General features: G+C 42.8%; 2 protein-coding genes and 1 long non-coding RNA gene across 3 annotated transcripts; all 3 read left to right on the plus strand.

The window, feature by feature from the left end:
- Positions 1-2,367: 2,367 nt before the first annotated feature.
- Positions 2,368-3,196, plus strand: LOC127330150 (uncharacterized). Its single transcript, XM_051356472.2, has one exon. The coding sequence runs from the start codon at positions 2,445-2,447 to the stop codon at positions 2,916-2,918; it is 474 nt and encodes a 157-aa protein (XP_051212432.1). The 5' UTR covers positions 2,368-2,444; the 3' UTR covers positions 2,919-3,196.
- Positions 3,197-6,909: 3,713 nt separating this feature from the next.
- LOC127333337 (autophagy-related protein 8A) lies at positions 6,910-9,012 on the plus strand. The gene is made up of 6 exons (XM_051359729.2): positions 6,910-7,052; positions 7,191-7,234; positions 7,966-8,021; positions 8,106-8,158; positions 8,487-8,605; positions 8,696-9,012. Exons 2-6 carry the CDS (start codon positions 7,198-7,200, stop codon positions 8,788-8,790), a joined length of 360 nt encoding a protein of 119 aa, XP_051215689.1. The 5' UTR covers positions 6,910-7,052; positions 7,191-7,197; the 3' UTR covers positions 8,791-9,012.
- Positions 9,013-12,674: 3,662 nt separating this feature from the next.
- On the plus strand, positions 12,675-19,121 carry LOC127333338 (uncharacterized). Its single transcript, XR_011750930.1, has 8 exons — positions 12,675-13,056; positions 13,838-13,917; positions 14,721-14,794; positions 15,421-15,504; positions 15,600-15,653; positions 15,731-15,853; positions 18,264-18,490; positions 19,050-19,121. It is a non-coding gene; the product is annotated as an uncharacterized lncRNA (long non-coding RNA).
- The last annotated feature ends 971 nt before the right edge of the window (positions 19,122-20,092 follow it).

Below are 20,092 nucleotides of genomic sequence, written 5' to 3' on the forward strand. Positions count from 1 at the left end.
ATCTCATCTCATCTCCTCCACACTAAACCCTAGCCGCCGCTTCCGCTCAGCCTCCACCAGATCCACCATGAGCAGCGCCGGACGCGGCCAGGCTGCTTCCGCTCAGCCTCCACCTTCACCTCCCACTCCACCTCCCCCGGCCTCCTCGAGCTCCGAGGAGCTCGACTCCGACGACAGCACGGGCTACCTCCTCGACCCGGCCAGGGACGCCAAGGACTTGGCACTCGCGGCGCAGGAAGCAGAGGAGGAGTTGGCGGGCCATGCGGCGTTGGATGCCGAGCTAGAGCAGCGCGGGCTGGTGGCGGCCGCGGCCGCAGAGGACTCCGAATCCAAGATATCTTGGTCTTCCGATGACCCTGATGCGCTTACGCCGGATGAGAGGGCGGCGGAGCAGAGGGCTATCGTCGAGTCGTTCGAGACGCTCAAGGACGACGCCGTGAGCGCGAGGCTGGAGCAGTGCCTGCAAGAGGACGCGGCGGCGCACCGAGCCATAGCAGCCGCACGGGAGGCGGCGGAGAAACAGGCGATGGAGCGACGCAACGACGGTGCCGGCCCGTCCGGAAGCAAGTAGTCTAGTCTTCTAGATCTACATTGTATAGTTTTTATGCATTAAGATGTATTAATTTCTATATTTTTAAATGCGTTGCAAATCTAAAAATGGATCACCCGGTGGACGCACACCCAGACGTAAACGGACACTCGGATAAAATATGTCTGCGAGACGACGCAAACGGATGGTCAGACGTCGGAAATACGTCGCGGGTGGCCGGAGCCGGACGGCCCTCGAGACCTCGCGTCATGCCATTTGCATCACTGCTCTCATCAGTTTATCATCTGCCACGCCTCGCATCCATCACATCTCGCCGTCTCCTCCCCTTCTGAAAAAAAAGGCTAAATCCTCGGCCTTTCAAGGGCTCACTCCAACGCTCTGGCACTCTACACGTACGCAGGCGCGAATCTGTGTCCTCCTCGAGCAGCCACCCGCCCAATCGAGGCCCTCCAGCTCCCTCGTCCTGTCACCTTATCCGTGCGTCCCGCTTGCTTGGCATATTGCTCCTACTGCTGGCACGTTGGAACACGTACGCGCACTATGTGAGAAACCTCCCCGGAGAGAAACATGCTGGCCCGCCTAGCTGGCTGGTGTACGAGTGATTTGATTGATGCGTGAATGCTTCAAACTGAGCAATGTTTTCCTTTCTATTTCTAGTTTGAAGCATGGGTCGATCGTAGTTGCTGTATCAGAGCTTAAAACTAGCCATATATAGACGTTGTCAATAAGTAGATGTGGATATGTTCGCTTTCATGTAAAAAGCGACCCTTTTTTTTGCTTAAAGCGCGGCATAAGGAGCAGTTTCTACTTATTTCTATTCATTTAGTAAGTTGATTTTCATCGCATTCTTTTTCCAAGGTAAAGTAGGAACGCCTCCTTTATAGGGTAGAAGGCGGTTTTATAATTAAGTGATGCTTCTTTCCTTTTAGCTTGTTTGATCGTCACAAAAACAAAACAAAATTGACTTCCCATATCCCTGGCACAAAGGTGCAACGATAATAATAATAATAATAATAATAATAATAATAATAAATAGATATTCGATGTGTGCCATGTTCATGCACGCTCCTCCAACCGGAAAAATTAATCAACCAAAATTCTGCGTCCTTGTAGCATGAGCTCCTTTTACAGTTTCCGATCAAGGGGGCGGCTATATGGGATCCACTCCCTAGGTAGCCCGATACTTAAAAAAAATTAAAATGGGAGATGAATCTATGGACATGTAAAGTTTGGTTGAATAAAAGTGTTATATTTGGGGCTACACAAAAATATGGCACTAAGTAAGCATCAAAATCGTTTTTTGTCTTCACATTTTTCATTTTTGTGTAGGTCGCATGTGAAAACATAATTCTATAAATTAAATTAAACATACATACTAAGCATCTACATGTTTTTGGATATACTTATAAAGATACTTTTAGATGAAAAAATGGAGTATTTTGAATTTTTCAAGACACTCCCTCAAGCACGAGCTTCCTTTGGGTTTTTTAATCAACCGAGCCATAGATCTTCGAAACGAGGAGCTGGAACGCATGACAAGTGGCATAAAAAACAAAACAAAATGTGAATCCGAAGTGGGTGGTTTTCGCTCCATACCTCACAATCAAACAGGCTCTAGTTCTCCATGTTGGCATCAGATTGGAATGCGAGAGCAAACAGTGGTACGTGCTGGGTGTGGGGCAAAATCTAGTGCAACAGAGCATTTGTGTGATGATGGTGAAGGTGAAACCACCTTTGGGTCTGTTGGTCGGTGCGCGGGCAGTGCAATCTTGTCTCGGCGCACCCCTGTGAGTGACAAATATGCGTACGTGCCTTGGTAGTGCCAAGTGCCAACTCCAGAGAGCAGGTAGGTAGCTAGCTAGGCTAGGACACCAGGAAAAGCTTAGAGGTAGCGATGGCGGGACATGGGGAAGAGTTCGACGAGGGAGAAGTATGGGACGTACTGCAGGACCGGAGCAAAGAAGCTGCTCTCGCCGGCTTCACTCCTCCGGTGAGGAGCAGAAGAGGCGTCGGCAGCAAGAACAAGGGCGCCGCCGTGCCCAAAGACGACAATGACGAGGGCACCGGTGCAAGCGCGAGGAAGGGCAAAAGGCCACCGTCGTCGTCGACGGCGCCGGTGGCCATCCCGGACTCGCGCTCGTCGGGGCATAGCGGCGTCGACGGCCGGAGGAGTGGCCAGGAGGAGGAGGACGATGAGGAGGCAGGGGAAGTGCTGCCGCCGCACGAGTGGCTCGCGAGGAAGATGGAGAAGATGAGCACGGTGCCGGCAGCGTCGTCGCCGGAGATGGTGAGGGGAAGGAGCAAAGGGAGGGAGATGAGGAAGTTCAGGGACGCCGTGCTGCCCAAGACCGCCTTCTCCGAGCACTAGAAGATCGAGGCGCGCAGCATCAAACTTGCCACAATCTAATGCATGCCAGGGCTAAAAGCTTGAATAAGTAAGTGGTTCACATAGCACAGGATTGCATGCATGCACTTGATGTAACCTCGAGTGCTGGTACCGTCTCACTAATTTACTACTGAATCCATTCTCCATCTATGCATTTTATTTTTTAATCAAATAGCTGTAATGCATGTACCCGTACGTTTTGTACGTGTAACCTTTTAACTGCGTGATTTATACGCAATTTATTGTATTCTTGTTTGATATTTCTCTTCTGCTTAATGATCTACAGTACATGTGGGCAGCATGCTTTGCCAAACTTTTTTTTTTTTTTTTTTGAGAATCCCTTGTTTTAGTGTTTTGGGTCTTCATTTGCATTGCTAGTCTCGTTTTCCGCCCGTTCGACACCTTATGGGCTTAATCTTTCAGCTTTTTGGTCCTCTTTCGCTGCTGGTTTGAGTGCAATAAAAGGCCCAGATGCTAGTAGTTTCCTTTCATTTCAACGTTTTTTTTTTTGGTTCACGGGAGAAGTAGGTAGAACAAATACATATTGGCTATTAGGTTTCTACTATATCCCTGAAAAAAAAGGTTTCTACTATACATAGCAGTTTGTACTTTGTACGGAGTGCACTAGTTACTTTCCTTGAGGACAAATTCTACCGCATCCCAATGTTTCCCAAACCTTTTTCCACAAAATTAGTTCAGCATACAAATTTGTAGAGAACTGCCAACAGTGCAGCTGACGAGTGAAAATTGTCACCAAGTGTGGCAGACTACTACTAAAAAGGTGTGGTATAAGACTAAAAAAATTGCATGAAGAATTGGCAAAATATGCCATGAAAATTTTATGCAATAGAACCGATAAATATAGAAGGCAAACATATACAAGATTATCATTAGTAAACTTTAGTACTCGACCAACTAGTGATAATTATCAAAGGAAAACAATATCAAAAGTGTAGTTGGTAACTAGCCAAAGCCCCCTAAAAGTACCATACATTGCAATAATAAACAAAGAAGTGTGTCGAAACTTCGGAAGTTCAATTCGGCTCCCGGGTGCGTATGCTCCCTCTACCAAAAAAACATATTTCAAAATGTCAAAAAATTTGGATAAAAAATTCTACATGTACATCTCCATAATGTATGTGCATTCGCTAAGTTTCACTCAAAACCAATATTTTTTGTGGTCTATGTAAAAATGAGAAACTTTATCTTGTGAAAAGCATTATTTTTAGCACTGACTTTTGTCTTTTTTACACACGTCACATGATAAGTCGATTTTTTATGAAACTACTCGATCTGTGAGCGCGTAGCACATGAAGATGTACGTTAAAAAAATTTGTTTCAATTTTTTTAAAATTTAAAATATACATAAGATGCATTTCAAAATATAGGGAGCATATGCACTCATGTTCCAAAATACCGCTCCCGTCGAAACATGTCCAAGTTAGGTTGTTGTGACTTGTGAGGGTGCCAATCATAAAGAACAAATATGAAGCAGTCAAGAGTTCCATTAGATAGATCGATGCCTTTAAAAAAAATTCAAGTTCGCAAAAAAAATGAGACTTCTGATGACCAAACGTACTCAGAATCCGATTAAAGGAGGGTGTTTACCTATACTGCTATCTGGTACAGACGTGCAGTGCACGTGACTTAGCATTTCCAAAAGTTCCTCGGCAGAGTTAGGAGGAGCAGCCAAGCAGGACCCACGCAAGTACACTGGAGCTTGGCTCAGGGGAATATACTGCCGGGAGCCTGGAATATGCAGTGAATATTGAAGAACACCACGAGAAATCCCTAAAGCAACATGACACAAATTTATTTCCACAAATGTATGAGCCAGGGCCAATGGGCTTCCGTGTACTTACATTTAGACATGTTTTTCGCTATCGATGTGAACGTTGCCTCCATTGAAAGAATATTATGACTTTATGAGACACCAAAGTGTTAAACCCGAGATTTGAACTCAGGTGGACTGAAGACTTCAGGCCCGAGCCCAGCCCGAAGTGCAAGTCCTCAGTCTGGGATTTTCGGGCCGGGTCGGGCCGGGCTGTCCATGCCCAGCTGTAGACTGAAGGTGTCACTGCTCTCCTAACAATCCAACCACAGGTTGGTTCTCTTTGATTAAGTGCCTCTTGTGCATATTATCTCACTTAAACCCATACCGGTCGACCACCTAATCATCGTGGTAAAACATGTATCCAATATTTATAAGCAAATCATTGTGGTCTATTATTCAAAATTATTGAAAAACTTCATCAGTCTCATGCAAAAAAAGATTCAAGGTATGCAATGGATCTCCATACATTGAGTAACATGTTCATGAATAGGTCGCGTCATACACAATGATAATAAACAAATATAAACAAAGAATGTTCACTACAACACAAAAACATGCTCACATCTTGAAAATTAAAACAACAACCCCTCAGGACATGTACAAAATGTGTGTGACATAATGCCAATATGTACAGAACAAATAACATATGTACTTTAAAAATGTTGAAACACCATTGTGCAACATAAAGAGATCTCGATTTCTCCTATCCTTACCCTCATTGCCAACATTTTGAACACTACACTTTCCCTATTCAGACTTGTGGAGTTCTTTTGTAGTGGATCAAAGTATACCAATTCCTTGACACCACATTAGGTTATGAAGCTCGGTTATCTAGTGTCAAACTACCCCACGAGGCATCCATGGAGTTGCATCTCTCTCCAGTTCGAGCTCCAACCTTAGCTCATACACGGCATGAAACCTCTCCTGCTCCATCCACAAGTTTGTACCTCCTCCCCAAACCAAGGAGGATAAGAATAAGAAGGCTCGGGAGGATGGGAGGTGTCGCAGAAAGGGGAATAGCTAGTGATCTCCAACTTAGGTTCATCCACAAGTTCGTACATGGGGATCACTCTACATATGGTATTTGAGGCAGAGGAGGAAGAACAAGAAGAGGGACATACACCATGTAAGGAGGATTGAGACATTTTGAGAGGTCGAAACACAAATCTTTTTGCGGAAGAAAAGGAGGCGCTAGATATATAGGCGGTTATTTCTTCTATAGTAAGGAGAACTTGAAACCATGTGGTCGGCCCACCCGACGACTGGGTCATACATATGGTTTCACATCTCCATAGAGTATCTATATTGATTATAGTATACCACCGCCCCCAACTAATAAGTTGCACAATCTTATCACGGTGAAGCTTTGAAAACAAAACCGGGCAACAATATGTGAGTTGTGTAAGATTGACAACGTTGGATTTGTATTTAAAAACAATTTCCAACGATGCCAATTTTGTGTCAAACAACTTTTGTATACTTGAACAAGTTATTGGTCAAATACAATCTTGAAAATATAGTGCACCTTATTCATATAAACAAATGGATTATTTACCAGAAAGTGAGGAGAGATAGTGGATTCAAGCAAAACAGAAAGTTATGTAGATGGAGAACAATGAATGTTGTTCAATCTCAAGGATTTTTATATAATATTGGCTAGTGAACTGTTTGCTAAAATTACAATAATTTCAGAAGTTTTACATGAAGGAATTCGATTTCAAATTATCCTGATTTTACACGTTCAACTCTACTTTGTAAGAGCAAGTACAATAGAGTCCAGTCAGCTGACTATAAGGCATTAAATAATATATTTTAGATGAGTTGGAAGAGAGAAGAGGAAAGAGAAGGGAGGTGAAATTTCTTATGCACGATAGCAAACTCTTGACGTCTTTCCTAGGCACTTTGTGAGAGTGAAATATGGGCCATATGTTAGTAAAATACTTCATTAGTATAGCCAACTATTGTACATGTTAGCTATATGATGACTACAAGTGATATGACATCTTGTTATAGCTAGCAGTTGATTGTACTATTGGAATTGCTCTAAGACGAACCGGAAGACGGTGTTAGAGTTGTTTATGCAATACAACTAGAACCCGAGGGGTTCGGCAATATTCCCCACAGGAAAAGTCCTGATAAATACCCGTGACACGGCACCCACCATCAAACCCTACCCCGCGACTTCCTTCCGGTTGCTTCCGCCGAGCGACTTCCGATCCCCCCTCGATTCCGGCAGCCCGATCACTTCGATCAATCCCGTCGCCGCCTGCGCCCTTCCGTTGGTGAGCCCCTTTATCTTGTTTCCCCAAAAGAGACGGCCAAATTCCGGCGAATTTGGGGGTTCTTATCGCGTTCGTCATCTGCTCTGTTTTTTTTAGTGATGGTCGATTTGATCGGTAGGTTGTTTCGATCTATTGCAGGCTGGAGATGGCCAAGACTTCCTTCAAGCTCGAGCACCCCCTGGGTTTGTTTCTTCTCTCTTAACTCCGCCCCTCCTAATTTCTCGCAATTTAGGATCTATTCTATTGTTTGTGCCCTGATAGATGGCTTTCGGTTGCAAACTTGACGACGAGTTCTACTGAACCTAGTGTAGCCTTCTTTCACGCGATGTTTGATAATCTGACTCTAGAGTATTAATTGTAGATTGTTGAGGCAACAGGCTTATCTGTAGATTCTCAATGCTTTGTTTTTTTGGGCGGGTGGTTATTGCTTGTATTGTTGTCCGTGTGATTCAGATCGGCGTTGCATTGGGGGTTTTACTTTAGAATAGGACTTGTAGATTAATATTACAGCAAGTATTTGTCACTTGCTTCAGCATATTGCTTGAAATCTATATGAAGCCTTAGTTCATCAATTCAGTAGGGTCTGAACTTGTGATAGAGTTGTAGTCATTAATCTATTGTTTGAAATTCATTTGCAGTAGAATTTAGTTTTGATGGATTATATCGATTTATGCATTGGACTTTTTCCTGCATTGGATTCGCAAGGTCGTTTTTTCCAATAATCATTCATATGTCTAGAATTATTGTTTGGCCAGTGTGTAAACCTGCTGTATTTTCATTTGTGTCATTGAACCTAAAACATGTACAGAGGTTGTTTGGGTTCTCCTATGGGCCCAGATGGTATTTTCTTCTGTTACTGCCATTGCTTGTTCTCCTATTCTCATCTTATGAGATTAAATTGCAAATTTTACAGAAAGGAGGCAAGCTGAATCTGCTAGGATCCGTGAGAAGTACTCTGACAGGATTCCTGTAATATATCTCTGGACTTGTATATTTTACATGTACAGATCATCTACGTGCATGTCACTTAATTGAGTTATATGATAATTTCAGGTGATCGTTGAGAAGGCTGATAAGTCTGATGTCCCAGAAATCGATAAGAAGAAGTAAGCTAATATTCTTCATCAGTCCTTCATTGTGGTTTTATTATTTCCCGGGTTTAGCTTATCCTTTTCTGTACATGCTCATATTTATTCCCTGATGTATTGTATTTCCATGACAATTTGTTAGTCTGGGTGCTTGGCATCTTAGTTATCTTCTTAACTAACATTCGTTTGCATATGCTTGTTGACTATTTTACATACAAAATCAAGTTAATTCTTCTGCTGTTAATTAAACTTAAGACTTCAAACCTTTTTCTAATAAGTATTTTCTGTTGTTCCTTCATGCTAGGAATCTGTATTGATCTCTTGCTTATCATTGTTCCTGGTGCAGGTACCTTGTCCCTGCTGACCTAACTGTTGGTCAGTTTGTCTATGTGGTGCGGAAGAGGATCAAGCTGAGCCCAGAAAAGGCCATCTTTGTCTTCGTGAATCAAAGTTTGCCACCAACTGGTAATAAATAGTTCAGAACATATTAACCGTTCGTCATTGGTCATATGATGCCTTCCTCTCATGATATATGAACTGGTATTTCTGTTGCAGCTTCGCTGATGTCTGCGATCTATGAAGAGAACAAGGACGAGGATGGCTTCCTGTACATGACTTACAGTGGCGAGAACACGTTCGGCTCTGCGTAATGCATCTGAACTGCCACTGTAAATAAAAGGAGGAGATCAGGCTGTCGTCATCTTCCCCTATGTACATGCTTCATCTCTAGTATGCTGCTGGATTGCTGCCATCGTTTAATGCGTCTTTATGTGTTCGGTATCTACTATTATCTGAAAGTCTGAATGGCCTGTAAAACCCATATATACTACGGTTTCCTATTATTCCTAAAGGGTCGAAGAATTGCCTATTAATGCTTATGTGTCGTCTGGTTTGTGATTGCCATAATCCTTTGTGATTATTTTTAATTGCATTTTGTCTGAGATAATGTTTAAACAGTGCCTTGTTTAATTGATTCCCAATGCTTTATAGGTGTTCGTCAGTGACAAAATTTGGTAGATGTCATTTTGCTGTTGCCTTTTGGATAGTTTTTTTTGTCAAACCCTATTATTGTTTGGTCAGTGTATACCTGCTGTAATTTTATTTGTGGCCGACCCAAATGGTATAAACCTGTGTACGTCATGTTAGCCTGCTTCAGTTGTCTGGCCTAAGACATGTGCAATCCTGTGATCAATTACGGTTGCAACCTGCTTCATTTTGCTGGTCCCTTGTGCGAACTCTCGGGATCAATTACAGATACAGCTGACTGACTAGCTGCATAACGTGCGGTGCCCTGGAATAATAAAAAGAGGTGTATACACTTTTTTTTTTTGAAGTAAGGTGTATACACTTTTAATCCCACATCCTGCAAGCTGGGTGCAAATTAGTCCCAGTTCTTGCTAACATGTAAAGATAAGTCTCATAACTTGCAACCAGCGTGTAGTTTAGTTCATTTGAATTGGTTAACATGAGGTGAGAGGCAGACAACGCACATTTGCAGAAAGGTCTAGAAAGAATCCTGGCTCGTCCCACGCGTTGGTCAAAATCGTTTCTACTAAAGAGGGGAACGGGATAGCGGCAACCCTAAGAGAGAACAGCGATGTGGTGGTGGCGGCAGCATGATGGCGGAGCAAAGAGAAGTCTCGATGGAGTGTACTGGGTGTTCTCCTGAACCTGCTCGTCGAGGCCCGCGGTGGAGGGGCAGGTCCATGGTCCTTGCTTCTGCTCACGGTGGAGGGCGGCAGTAGGAGACCGCAAGGATGGCTGTGCAAGAGGAGGCAGAGAGGATGGCGGCGCAGGAGCAGAATGAGAAGCTCTATGATAAGGTGATAGCTCCTCCACTACATTCTCATGTCGGAGGATAAGATGCGGATGGTAGAGCCGATAGGATGGCGGCTGCTCCTTCCCACCAACATGAGCCTGAAGATGCAAGTTTGCATCCTCTAGGGCAGGGTCGACGCGATGAATGGGTTGCTGTCCGCACCAGCGTCCTCACTGCCAAACCCGTGTCGCGGCGTCGCCGTCGGCACCACCACAGTAAGGCATGTAGCCTATGTCTGCATTTTTTTTTAGTTTGTATGTCTAAAACTGTTTAAATTAAGTTTGATTGAAATTGCCTTAAATTGAAATGCTTTTCACAGAAGAAGGGAGAGCATGGAGAAGATGGAGAAGTGGAGCTAGAAGAAGATGCACAATTACAGAGAAGAAGGGAGAGCATGAACAAGTGGTAGTAATTCAGAGAGCAAGTACAAGTAAAGTGTAGGTCTAGGTTGTTTGGTCAATGCTTTGGCAATCAAGTTTGCTGTATGGTGTATGTTTCCTCTGTAATGTTTGCATCATAAATAAAAGTGGCATCTTCTTGTAGTGTGTTGAATTTCAAATAAATGAAAGAAGCTTCTTCTTATCCTCTATCTTGTGTAGTAATGTATCTTCTTATCTATATACTAAATAGTGTTAGATACATTCAAAATTTGACAAACGTAGGACAACTTTCATTGGATGGAGGGAGTACTAATCTTTTGTATAAGTTTGGTCAAATTTGAATTTCAAATAAATGAAAGAAGCTTCTTCTTATCCTCTATCTTGTGTAGTAATGTATCTTCTTATCTATATACTAAATAGTGTTAGATACATTCAAAATTTGACAAACGTAGGACAACTTTCATTGGATGGAGGGAGTACTAATCTTTTGTATAAGTTTGGTCAAATGGTAATAAAAGTACACTTATATGAGGATGGAGGGAGTACTATTTTTTACCTTTTTTTAAGAGCTTATTTGTAGGGAGTGCTATTTTTTACTAATATGGAGGGAGTACTATTTTTTACTCCCATGGTAAGGCAAACCACGGAAAATATTTTTGTACTTACACGCATAGGTGGGGATGTTTCCATCACCGTCCGCTTTGCTTTGAGATTTCTCCTATAAATGATCCTAGACTACCCTCTCAACCAGGGGGTCTGAAAGGGGCAAACGTTCGTTGGCCGTTGGATGCCAGCGATCCACTCCCGCTTTTCACCTCAGCCATTGGATGCTGTCGCTTTTTTGTCACCAGTTTCTTCTCCAAACGGGTCAATGACAGCTGGGGCCAGGTGCGTGTGGGACCGACGAGCAGAGGCAGCGGTGCTGTATGGTCTGTGTCGCCTGGTCGCCTGTCGATCAGAGGTGAGAGAATCTAGATCGAATAGGGCAAACCAATCCCCGTCCTCTTCTCCTCCTCTCATTCTCCCCCAATCCGCCGCCTCCTCTCGTTTCCTCTCCCCCGCTCGGAAGCAGCACACCGCCGCTCAACTGGAGGACCGCGGGCAGGCGCGGAAGACGTCCGCGCGGAGGCGACGCGTCGGCAGCGGCTGGCGGCGCGCGTCCTCGATTTACTCCAGCGGCGGCGGGGGCTGGCAGTAAGCACCCCAGAGGTTATCCCCCTCCTCTTCTCTCAGAGGAGAAGCGCCGCGACAGTTACCCCCTCGCGCTGGCGAGGTGCGCCGCATCGAGATGCCCGTCCTCCAATCAGCCGCCTCCATCCTCCTCCCTCAATTCGCGCCGCCTCCTCTCCTACTCCCCAAGGCGCTGCAGAAGGGATGGGTAGAGGCAGCACGACGCAGCCGACGTGACCCAGGAGGGAGCGCCGGGAGCCGTGCGAAAAGTAGGTGGGCAGGGGCCGCGTCAGCCGCCGCTTGGGGGCGATGTTCTCCTCCACGCCATGGCCGACCACCCCTTGCGCCGCGTCATGTCCTCGCCGCCGTCCGCGCCTCCACGTCCTATTTCTAACCTCTACCAACGCCATGGAGTGCGTCTCCTCCAAGTACAGTTCCTCCCTTGATTAATTTTATTTTATTTCGGTTCTAGGGTTCCTTGGCGCGCCATGTCCGCCTGTGTCAGCCCCGCCTCTTTCCATGGAGGGTGGGAGGAGGCGCTGCAGGAGCAGGTCCCAGAGGAGGGCGGCGGCGCATCAGTGAGTCCCTCGCGCTGGTGAGGTGCGCCGCCTCGAGATGCGTCTCACTGGCCGAAGGGAGCTTGAGGAGCAGCGATGGGACAGAGGCGGCGGAGCAGCGAGGGGCGACACTAGCTCGAAGGTGGAGGAGCAGCAAGGTGCGGCGCCAGGTGTAGGAGGGGTTGGTGGCGTCGACCCAGAGGAGGATCTGGCGGAAGGAGGGTGGTGGCTCTCGTCGAGCTGGAGATGTGTTATTCTCTGCCTCCTCTCTCCTTTTTGGAATTTTTGGTAGAGGATACGAACCGGCCTCAGCGGGAGTAGGACGAGTATGTCGTAGATGGCATGGATTCTTTTCGGTAGCTTTGCTCTGTTGGATGTTTTTTATTGCATGAGCTTAGTGCCGCTGGTTGATGTAATTGTTTCGATCTTGTCTTTGGGTTCCTTTGATGTCAATTTAGACAGACCTATTCAGTTTGATTTTCTTCCCTTAGGATTGGCTTTCTCCACCTGATTGAACAGTTGAGCAAGCAGGAAGCCATTGGAGAAGAAGCCTGACCTGGCTGCTTGGATTGCTTGGTTATTGCTGTTTATGATTGTTTATAATGCCTCTCTATCCGCAGGCGAGCTGGATGGAAGTCTTCCGGAAGGATCAGACTGGATGGGGAAGGACGGTTCCGGTCGGCTGCCGTGGGAGCGGGGAATTGAAGGGTGGCGCCAGTCGCTGCAGGAGATTCGACGGCAGCGGGCGGACTGGAAGGGGCCGGCAGCGAGCGGGGGCATACGGACTGGAAGGGGCCGACGGCGAGCAATGTAAGGGAGCAGGAGAGCGGCACGACATGGCGGGAGCAGGTGGTCGCCTCTCCATGGTGCTCAGCTATCCTGCGTGAGTTGGAGCGATGCAGGCTGACTGTGCTGCGCAGGAGCGGCGTTAAGGTCAGAGCGGTCTACATCTTCTTCTTTCCTCGCTCATAGGTGAGGATATCGATGGAGGTGAGCTGGTCCCAAATCCCAATCCCAATATGTAGAGTATATTATGGCTTTCTTCCTATCCATATATAAGAAAGCTATTTTTAGATACCTTATGTGACTGCACTCATGCAGCATTCCAATTGCTTTTACAATACTAATTTGTTATTGCAATGTATAAACTTTACTCAATTTTGCTTTTTCCGCATCTGTACATTTTGAAATAGCTGCATACATCTTATTGCTACAGTGGCAGCTTTGCTCATGCTGAAAAAAAGGCTGACAACTTATATTCCATTCCGTTGAGCAGACTACCATGATTATCATCTACCAGTGTATTTTGTGGGGGTTAAAGTATTTTGGTTCAGTTATCTATTCAATTGATGCGCTGATGGTAGGCTAGCAAACAATAGTTTACCTACGAAGATTTAGAAACTGTGGTACCGAGTAAATTATGCATCTCTGAGATTTGCAGCTGAAACTAAGATTTGGTTAAGCGAAAAAATAGGATACTTTGCGAAAATGCTCTTTTTCGTATTCCTTCAATTACTTATGAAGTTTATATGTTGTCTTTCTCTCGTTGCACTCAAGGTTGTAGTAACGAAGAGGTAGCACAAAAATATGTTGTTTTACCTTCTGCATCACTGGAATTCATAGTCATTTTAGTGTACAAGTACCTATTGTTGACTGAACTAAAAATGATTACAATGAGCAGAAGTGGTACTGATTCTGTAATTGGTACAATCTCATATCCCTTTTTTACACTCATTTGGTCTTCATTTTATTATGTTTGGTGTCCAACTAGGCTGGAAAAATTCCCCGATGAGCTCCTTCCGCTGTGCTGACTCATGTAGGACTTTTGGCCTGCATGATCTTCTTGCACAGGTACTTTATCGACGGTGCGTGCCACTCGAAGTTCCCATGCGCATACAAGCTACCATATCTTCGTTTTGGGTTCATTCCCTCATTTCTTTTACCGTAGTACCATGGCTGATATGCCTTTGTGTACCTTATTTTTATTCCTGTTGATTTTGAAATAGCATTAAAGTAGGAGTGGAGAAAATTATATGTTCTCAATTGCCCTTGTTCTTTTGGTGTAATTGGACTAGAGGTCTCCTAATTGCCTCATTTTAGTCACAATGGTGCTTCATTAATACAAGTGGCATAGTTGAATCAAGTTTTCTATCGACGGACAAAGTTTTTTTGGGCCTGCATTAGTAAGGGGACTTAAAATTATGGTACCGTTGGTTTGGATCAGCTGTACAGTGGTGAATTAGCGCAAATTGGTTTGGTAGCTGAGTTCACATTGTAGGTATAGGTGGAATCACTTTCTTGATTAGGATTGTCTGCTTTCATGTATGTTTCTAATTGAAAGCTTTTTTCTAATGTATGAAAGTTGCATGATGCTTCAGTTATCTAATTGGCTACCGTGTAGGGTTTTTAGTGTTTTGTTGTGCAGCTGCTATGTATGCATGTTTTTTATCGCATCTCCCTTTCAATTCTTGGTTTTTAATTTTCCAAAGAATACGTACAACATTCTGACTCAAAACTAGCAGCGTGAGGAGGGTGACCTCAGGTATAGCTTACCATGCTCTTCACATGGAAACAAGTTCAATGGTCTTCTATGTATTATTACTTACCCATACAAATGGTATTTCTTTTCTAATCCAAGTTCTCACTTCTAACAGTAAGATCCTACTGAAGGGTGGGAAGGGGAGCGGTAGATTCGGCCGTCGATTTGTGCAAGTGTCCGAGCTGTAAGGTATGCGCTTCTGGTATTTTTTTTCCTCTGTATGTGCATTATGATGCTGTATTGGCTGAAGGGGAAGATAGATATAAGTTCGATGTGTCTTTGAACAGGATAACATAAGTTCATGATATGTGTTTGGTGAGTAAAAGATCCATTTTTGTTTGATTTGGCCCAGGTTATCTAACCACGAAAAAATAGCAAGCACGGTTGTATTGATCTTTTTTGTGAGTGATATGTTAAGGAATGTATAGTTCTGTTAAATGGCAATACAAGTTTGGTTAAGTCAGTTGCTCTTGCAAATGTATAGTTCTGCTAAATGACAATACAAGTTTGGTATTCTGATTAGTGATAATTTTGGAAGGTTTTAATTATTTTTTCCTACCGAAAAAACAGCAACAGATTGCATCCCAAATTCGGCAAATGGGTCATAGCAACTTCAAATGTTTCTTGTTCTTTCCGCATGTGCAAGCATAAATATTTTCCTCTCTGAACAAAATTTTGAACCTCAATACATCAATGATTCTTATGTTGTGATCATTCTCATGTATATGCACTTGAATATCATGATTAGAATTTTCGTGTGGAGTGTCGACATACACACAAATATTAGGTATAATTCTAACTTTTGAAGTATATAGATGCAGATGATGTACTTGATGCTGGTGAAGAAATCATGTGCACATGATGATCTTTCCTCGACAGAGTTGGTGTTTTGTAACGATGTATTGTCACATTCTTCCTATAAACGTTCATTATACTGTTGTAGTTGCAGCATACAAGGCATATGTCTCTGACCTACTTTTCTTTCTCTTCGTAGGACTATCTCTGATTTTGGAAGCTAATGGACATGTCTCCTTCGGTGACATAATGAGTGCTTTTCTTAACTTCAATTAACAAACCCATCTCCTGGTTTATGCTCTTCTTTAATTTCACATCCCTTGGTTGCAGAGCTAAAGCAATCTGCCAGTGGTTGGGATCCTACTGAGATTAGTATAAAGCATGAAGAATGACCTTGCCAGGAACCACTACTTTCAGTGAGACGGTTCAGCAACTACGACATTCAGCCTGCAGGTAATGGTTCATGTTCTTTTCCCATTTTCTCTGCCAAGGTCTGGTTCAATTGTTTTTTGAGGTTTTTCATATCCACCACATACTAATTAGTCACTTATCCATACGTATTTCATCATGTCTCTGTTAATGATACCGTGTTGTGTTGTTTTGTCTCGTTTCCTCCAGGTTCACACATGATTGATACCCAAGAACATGGTTTTGTGACCTTGTTATGGCGGATGATCTTTCATGTACTATTGTTTATAGTAATATCTCTTGAAACTCAACTGAAGGGGAAGATCTGAAGGTGATGCTGTTATTTTATTTGGATATGTCAATGTACACCGATTCCTTCGATTGAACAATAAGCGTCAAATTAAAGCAAGGTTAGTTCAGACTTCTGGATTTCTACTTCATGATTCCCTTTCATTCTTGAATTATTTGCATTGATAAGTTCATTCTCCGGAGTTGCACCTTCTTTTGTCTTTAATTGTAGCTCACGATCTCACATGTTCATGTTATATCATTGCTCCTTGGTATTATGTTATATTAATTTAAGTGTGTTGTGCATTGTTCCAGGAGCCCCCCAAGTGTATGAAGCATGCAAAAAGGACAAATGTGACCGCAGATTATGTTAACAGTGCTCTCAGCCTCAGGAATGTTGAGGTGCCTTTCCTTCAACAGTTAAAAAAATATGAATATACAAAATGTAGAGTTGGTAGATAACTAGACATAGTATGCCTTGTATATGTGACTTTGGTAGTTAAATTATATGTGGGTTGTTGTTTTTCCTTGGTTGTTATTTCTTGACTGATTGAGACCTGGGTTATTTTCTTGAGCTTTAAACTGTTGCGCCTTCTTCTTACAGGTAGCAGGTAGCAGAAGATCTGCTTGGGGAAACACAAGATGGAGAAAAGCAACCAGACATTGCCGCTGTTATTGCAGTAATTTTCTGCCCCTCTCTCTCTTTCTCAATTTTAACAATTGCAGAGCATATTTAGTGTCGAAAAGTTAATTCTCACCCAATGGTGAAAGTCATCATGTTGTGGGAAAATGAATGTCACATGTGCCTTGCAATAGTTTGTTTTCATTTCTCAATGAAAAGAGAACGTTTTTGTATAAAAGTGAAGTCCCAGAGATTGCCGCTGTTATTGCAGTAATTTTCTGCCCCTCTCTCTTTCTCAATTTTAACAATTGCAGAGCACATGTAGTGTCGAAAAGTTAATTCTTACCCAATGGTGAAAGTCATCATGTTGTGGGAAAATGAATGTCGCATGTGCCTTGCAACAGTTTGTTTTCATTTCTCAATGAAAAGAGAACGTTTTTGTATAAAAGTGAAGTCTGACCCAATGGAGAAAGTTTCTGAAAAATCAAAACATTGCGTGTGACCACTACTTGTTATCTACAAGAACTGATTTTTGTGTCTCCATGGCGAGCGGCAGTGGATGCATCTGTCCGCCCACACATCCCAGAATCCATGGTTGGAGCTATGTCCAGTCTACGAGGTATAGGTTGGAGTTTGAATTTACTTTGCCATGTCTCATGGTAATATACACGAATCGTACTTTGTTCTGAATAATGCAATTTCTGCATACTAGATATACATTTCTTGAGATGGACCTGATGCATATTCCGAACACAGCCTAATTTACATTGTGGGGATTATGTTTCCCTTTTTCTTACCTATGTTTAAATAGGCTTTATGTAAAGTTCAGATTTGCTCTAGCCTTATATGAAATATAATCAATTTATTTTTTTAGGGGGGGGGGGGCTCTTTTCTAATATATCTTATGTTGTGTTATTGTATAAGTATAACTACTACAATTGATGTTAATGGATCAACCATTTGCTTCCTTGCATCCGATGGTTCCATTTTTCAAACTAAACATTTTCATCGGCGTCAGCTAATAACTGACTAGCTCCTGAGCTGGTGACCAGTGGTTCAGCCGCCGCCTGATGGCTACCAGGCCAAGGTAGTTTGCATCTCTATCATGGACATATGTGGTGGTTGCTTGCATACTGAAACTAGGACTATTTTTCTTTGTGTTCTCCTTGATTATGTTAATCAGGCCACCTGTGCTCTGTTTGCAATCTTTTTAGTACCGGTGCTCGCATATTGGTTTTTGAGCTTCACTTTATGGTATTGGAAATAGAAATAATGAAAACATGAAAATATCAATAGCAAATGAACCAAGGAAACTTACTTTATATACTTTAGTTGATCATCTAAATCTAATTATCGTGGTAGTATAGTTTGGACCATTTCCGGTGGTGAGTAGCACCTAACTGCAAATGCTCGATTGTGTTTTACTTTTTTTGCAAAATAGAATGAAATTTATTTTGATTACTTACAGGTTCATATGACGACGAGCGAATAAATGCAACCCATTAACTTCTGAATTATGGTTTATATAGTTTCGTATTTTCTTAGCAGCAGGTACAAATTGGAAGATGGAGTCTGCTGAGATTGTTAGAAGAGTTGTTGTGGCAGCTGCCGTCCATATCTGCTGTGAGTTAGTCTGGAGATAGTGTGTGCCTCTCAGTTCTGTTGTGAGTTAGCTTGGAGATAGTTTGTGCCCCTCTTTACAGCTATTGTTGGTATTTGTCCATGTGGTTCGCTGCTTGATTCAATGATTCTATTAATAATTGTAGGCAGAGGTATTTAGCCTTTGTATGGTAAGTTTCTTCAAAATATGTAGATTCAGCATTTCTAAATTCCTTTGAATTACGGTGGGAACCGGGGAGCTAAGCAACTGATTTGTAGGTTTGTCTGTAGTACGTAAAGACATGCATCAGCAGTAGAATAAAATACGTAAGACTTATGGTTTTAGTTCTGGCTTGACTTTGCCCTTCCACGCCCTCTCATCCTCCAAATCAACAGTTCTTATCAGGAAACATCTCATCCTTCATTCTGCAGTTAGTACCTCTGCACCGTTTTTAATTCCATACAGAAGTATAATTCTGCTGTTCTTGATAGTTCAATATCCATTATCTTGCCAGTTTTATTATGAAATGAATTAGCAGTATCCTTCTCTAATTTCCCATACTCAGGATTCCTGTTTCGCATTCATGCAAATCAGAAATCATATATACATGTTAATAACATTACCGATCACTGCTAATACTATCTTTGGTAATAGCGTGTGCTAGAATTTATATGGTCTTGTGTTTTTAATTATGTTATAACATAATTAATGCTCACTTGACTTGCATGCAGGCTTGGGTGAGCTCAGCCTTGGCCGAGCTGATACTGTCACCAGCGCAGGGTGGCGTTCGCTTGAGATTCCACTCAAGATCGGCCGGATTTTGTAGTCAGTCGAGTTGTAGTGTTCAGTAATCAGAACTTGTCAAGTCGTTAAATTTCAGAGAAGATGTAAACTCGTATGAGTTTCAGAATTATATGGCCATATCCACTGTAATTTTATCCCAAAGCTGCTAATGTATGAGTTTCAGCGCTGCAAATGTATGAGTTTTGTGCACTATCCTGTCATCTACTACAATGCCCAAGCTTGTACACTGTAGTTTGAAGTTTTTGTGTATTTCTTAATCGACTTGCTAGATGGAATGGTGTTCAGTTAGAGAAGATGGATGCTTGCTTGGTAGCTTATCATATGTATTGTCCCTTTTGATTTTGCTTGTAGATTTTCAGATAGTATTTTTGCTGGCCAACCTTCTATAAACAAGATGGTATATGCCCTTGCCATGCTCTATAAAGAAAAGGGATTCCATGTGTTTGTGCATGTGGTATTCTCCAAACTGTATTTCTCTCTTATTAGCATAAATTTAAATATCTCCTGATGTTTCAGATATTGTCTTCTATGGTTTACCACATTAGTAAAAAATGTTGTTTGCAGAATATAACTGTCACAGTTTCCCCTGTGTGGAAAATTAACGACTACGGGTCCATTTTTGGTTGAGATTTTGGTTTTGAAAGTGGGATGTACCTAGCTTGGCATGTACATCTTGACATGGCTGTTTATCCCAGGCTCCAGGTGACACAATAGGGATTTGTGCTAATTATCATTGGTCATCATAGTGTGATGCAAACTTGTGTCTCTACACCACTAATCTAATCAGGCTACGACCATGATTTCAAAATTTAGTTTGCTGGCTGACTGAAAATAATGTTTGTTGGGTGGTAGTACTTGATTGCCACTTGACTAACATCTTGTGTATATATGTTTGTTGGGTGGCAAGAGAAAACGATGACTTGTGCTATATTACTAGAGCTAGAATCGTTTGTTGATTTTAGGCCTTAGA

Source organism: Lolium perenne, chromosome 2 (genome assembly GCF_019359855.2).
Source record: "Lolium perenne isolate Kyuss_39 chromosome 2, Kyuss_2.0, whole genome shotgun sequence".
NCBI lineage: Eukaryota > Viridiplantae > Streptophyta > Magnoliopsida > Poales > Poaceae > Lolium > Lolium perenne.

Excerpts from the sequence above, each read along its gene's own strand:
- LOC127330150 (XM_051356472.2), top strand. The coding sequence starts at position 2,445 with ATGGCGGGACATGGGGAAGAGTTCGACGAGGGAGAAGTATGGGACGTA.
- LOC127333337 (XM_051359729.2), top strand. The coding sequence starts at position 7,198 with ATGGCCAAGACTTCCTTCAAGCTCGAGCACCCCCTGG. Across the intron at positions 7,235-7,965 it reads CAAGCTCGAGCACCCCCTGG|AAAGGAGGCAAGCTGAATCT; the intron begins GTTTGTTTCTTC and ends CAAATTTTACAG. Across the intron at positions 8,159-8,486 it reads CCAGAAATCGATAAGAAGAA|GTACCTTGTCCCTGCTGACC; the intron begins GTAAGCTAATAT and ends TTCCTGGTGCAG.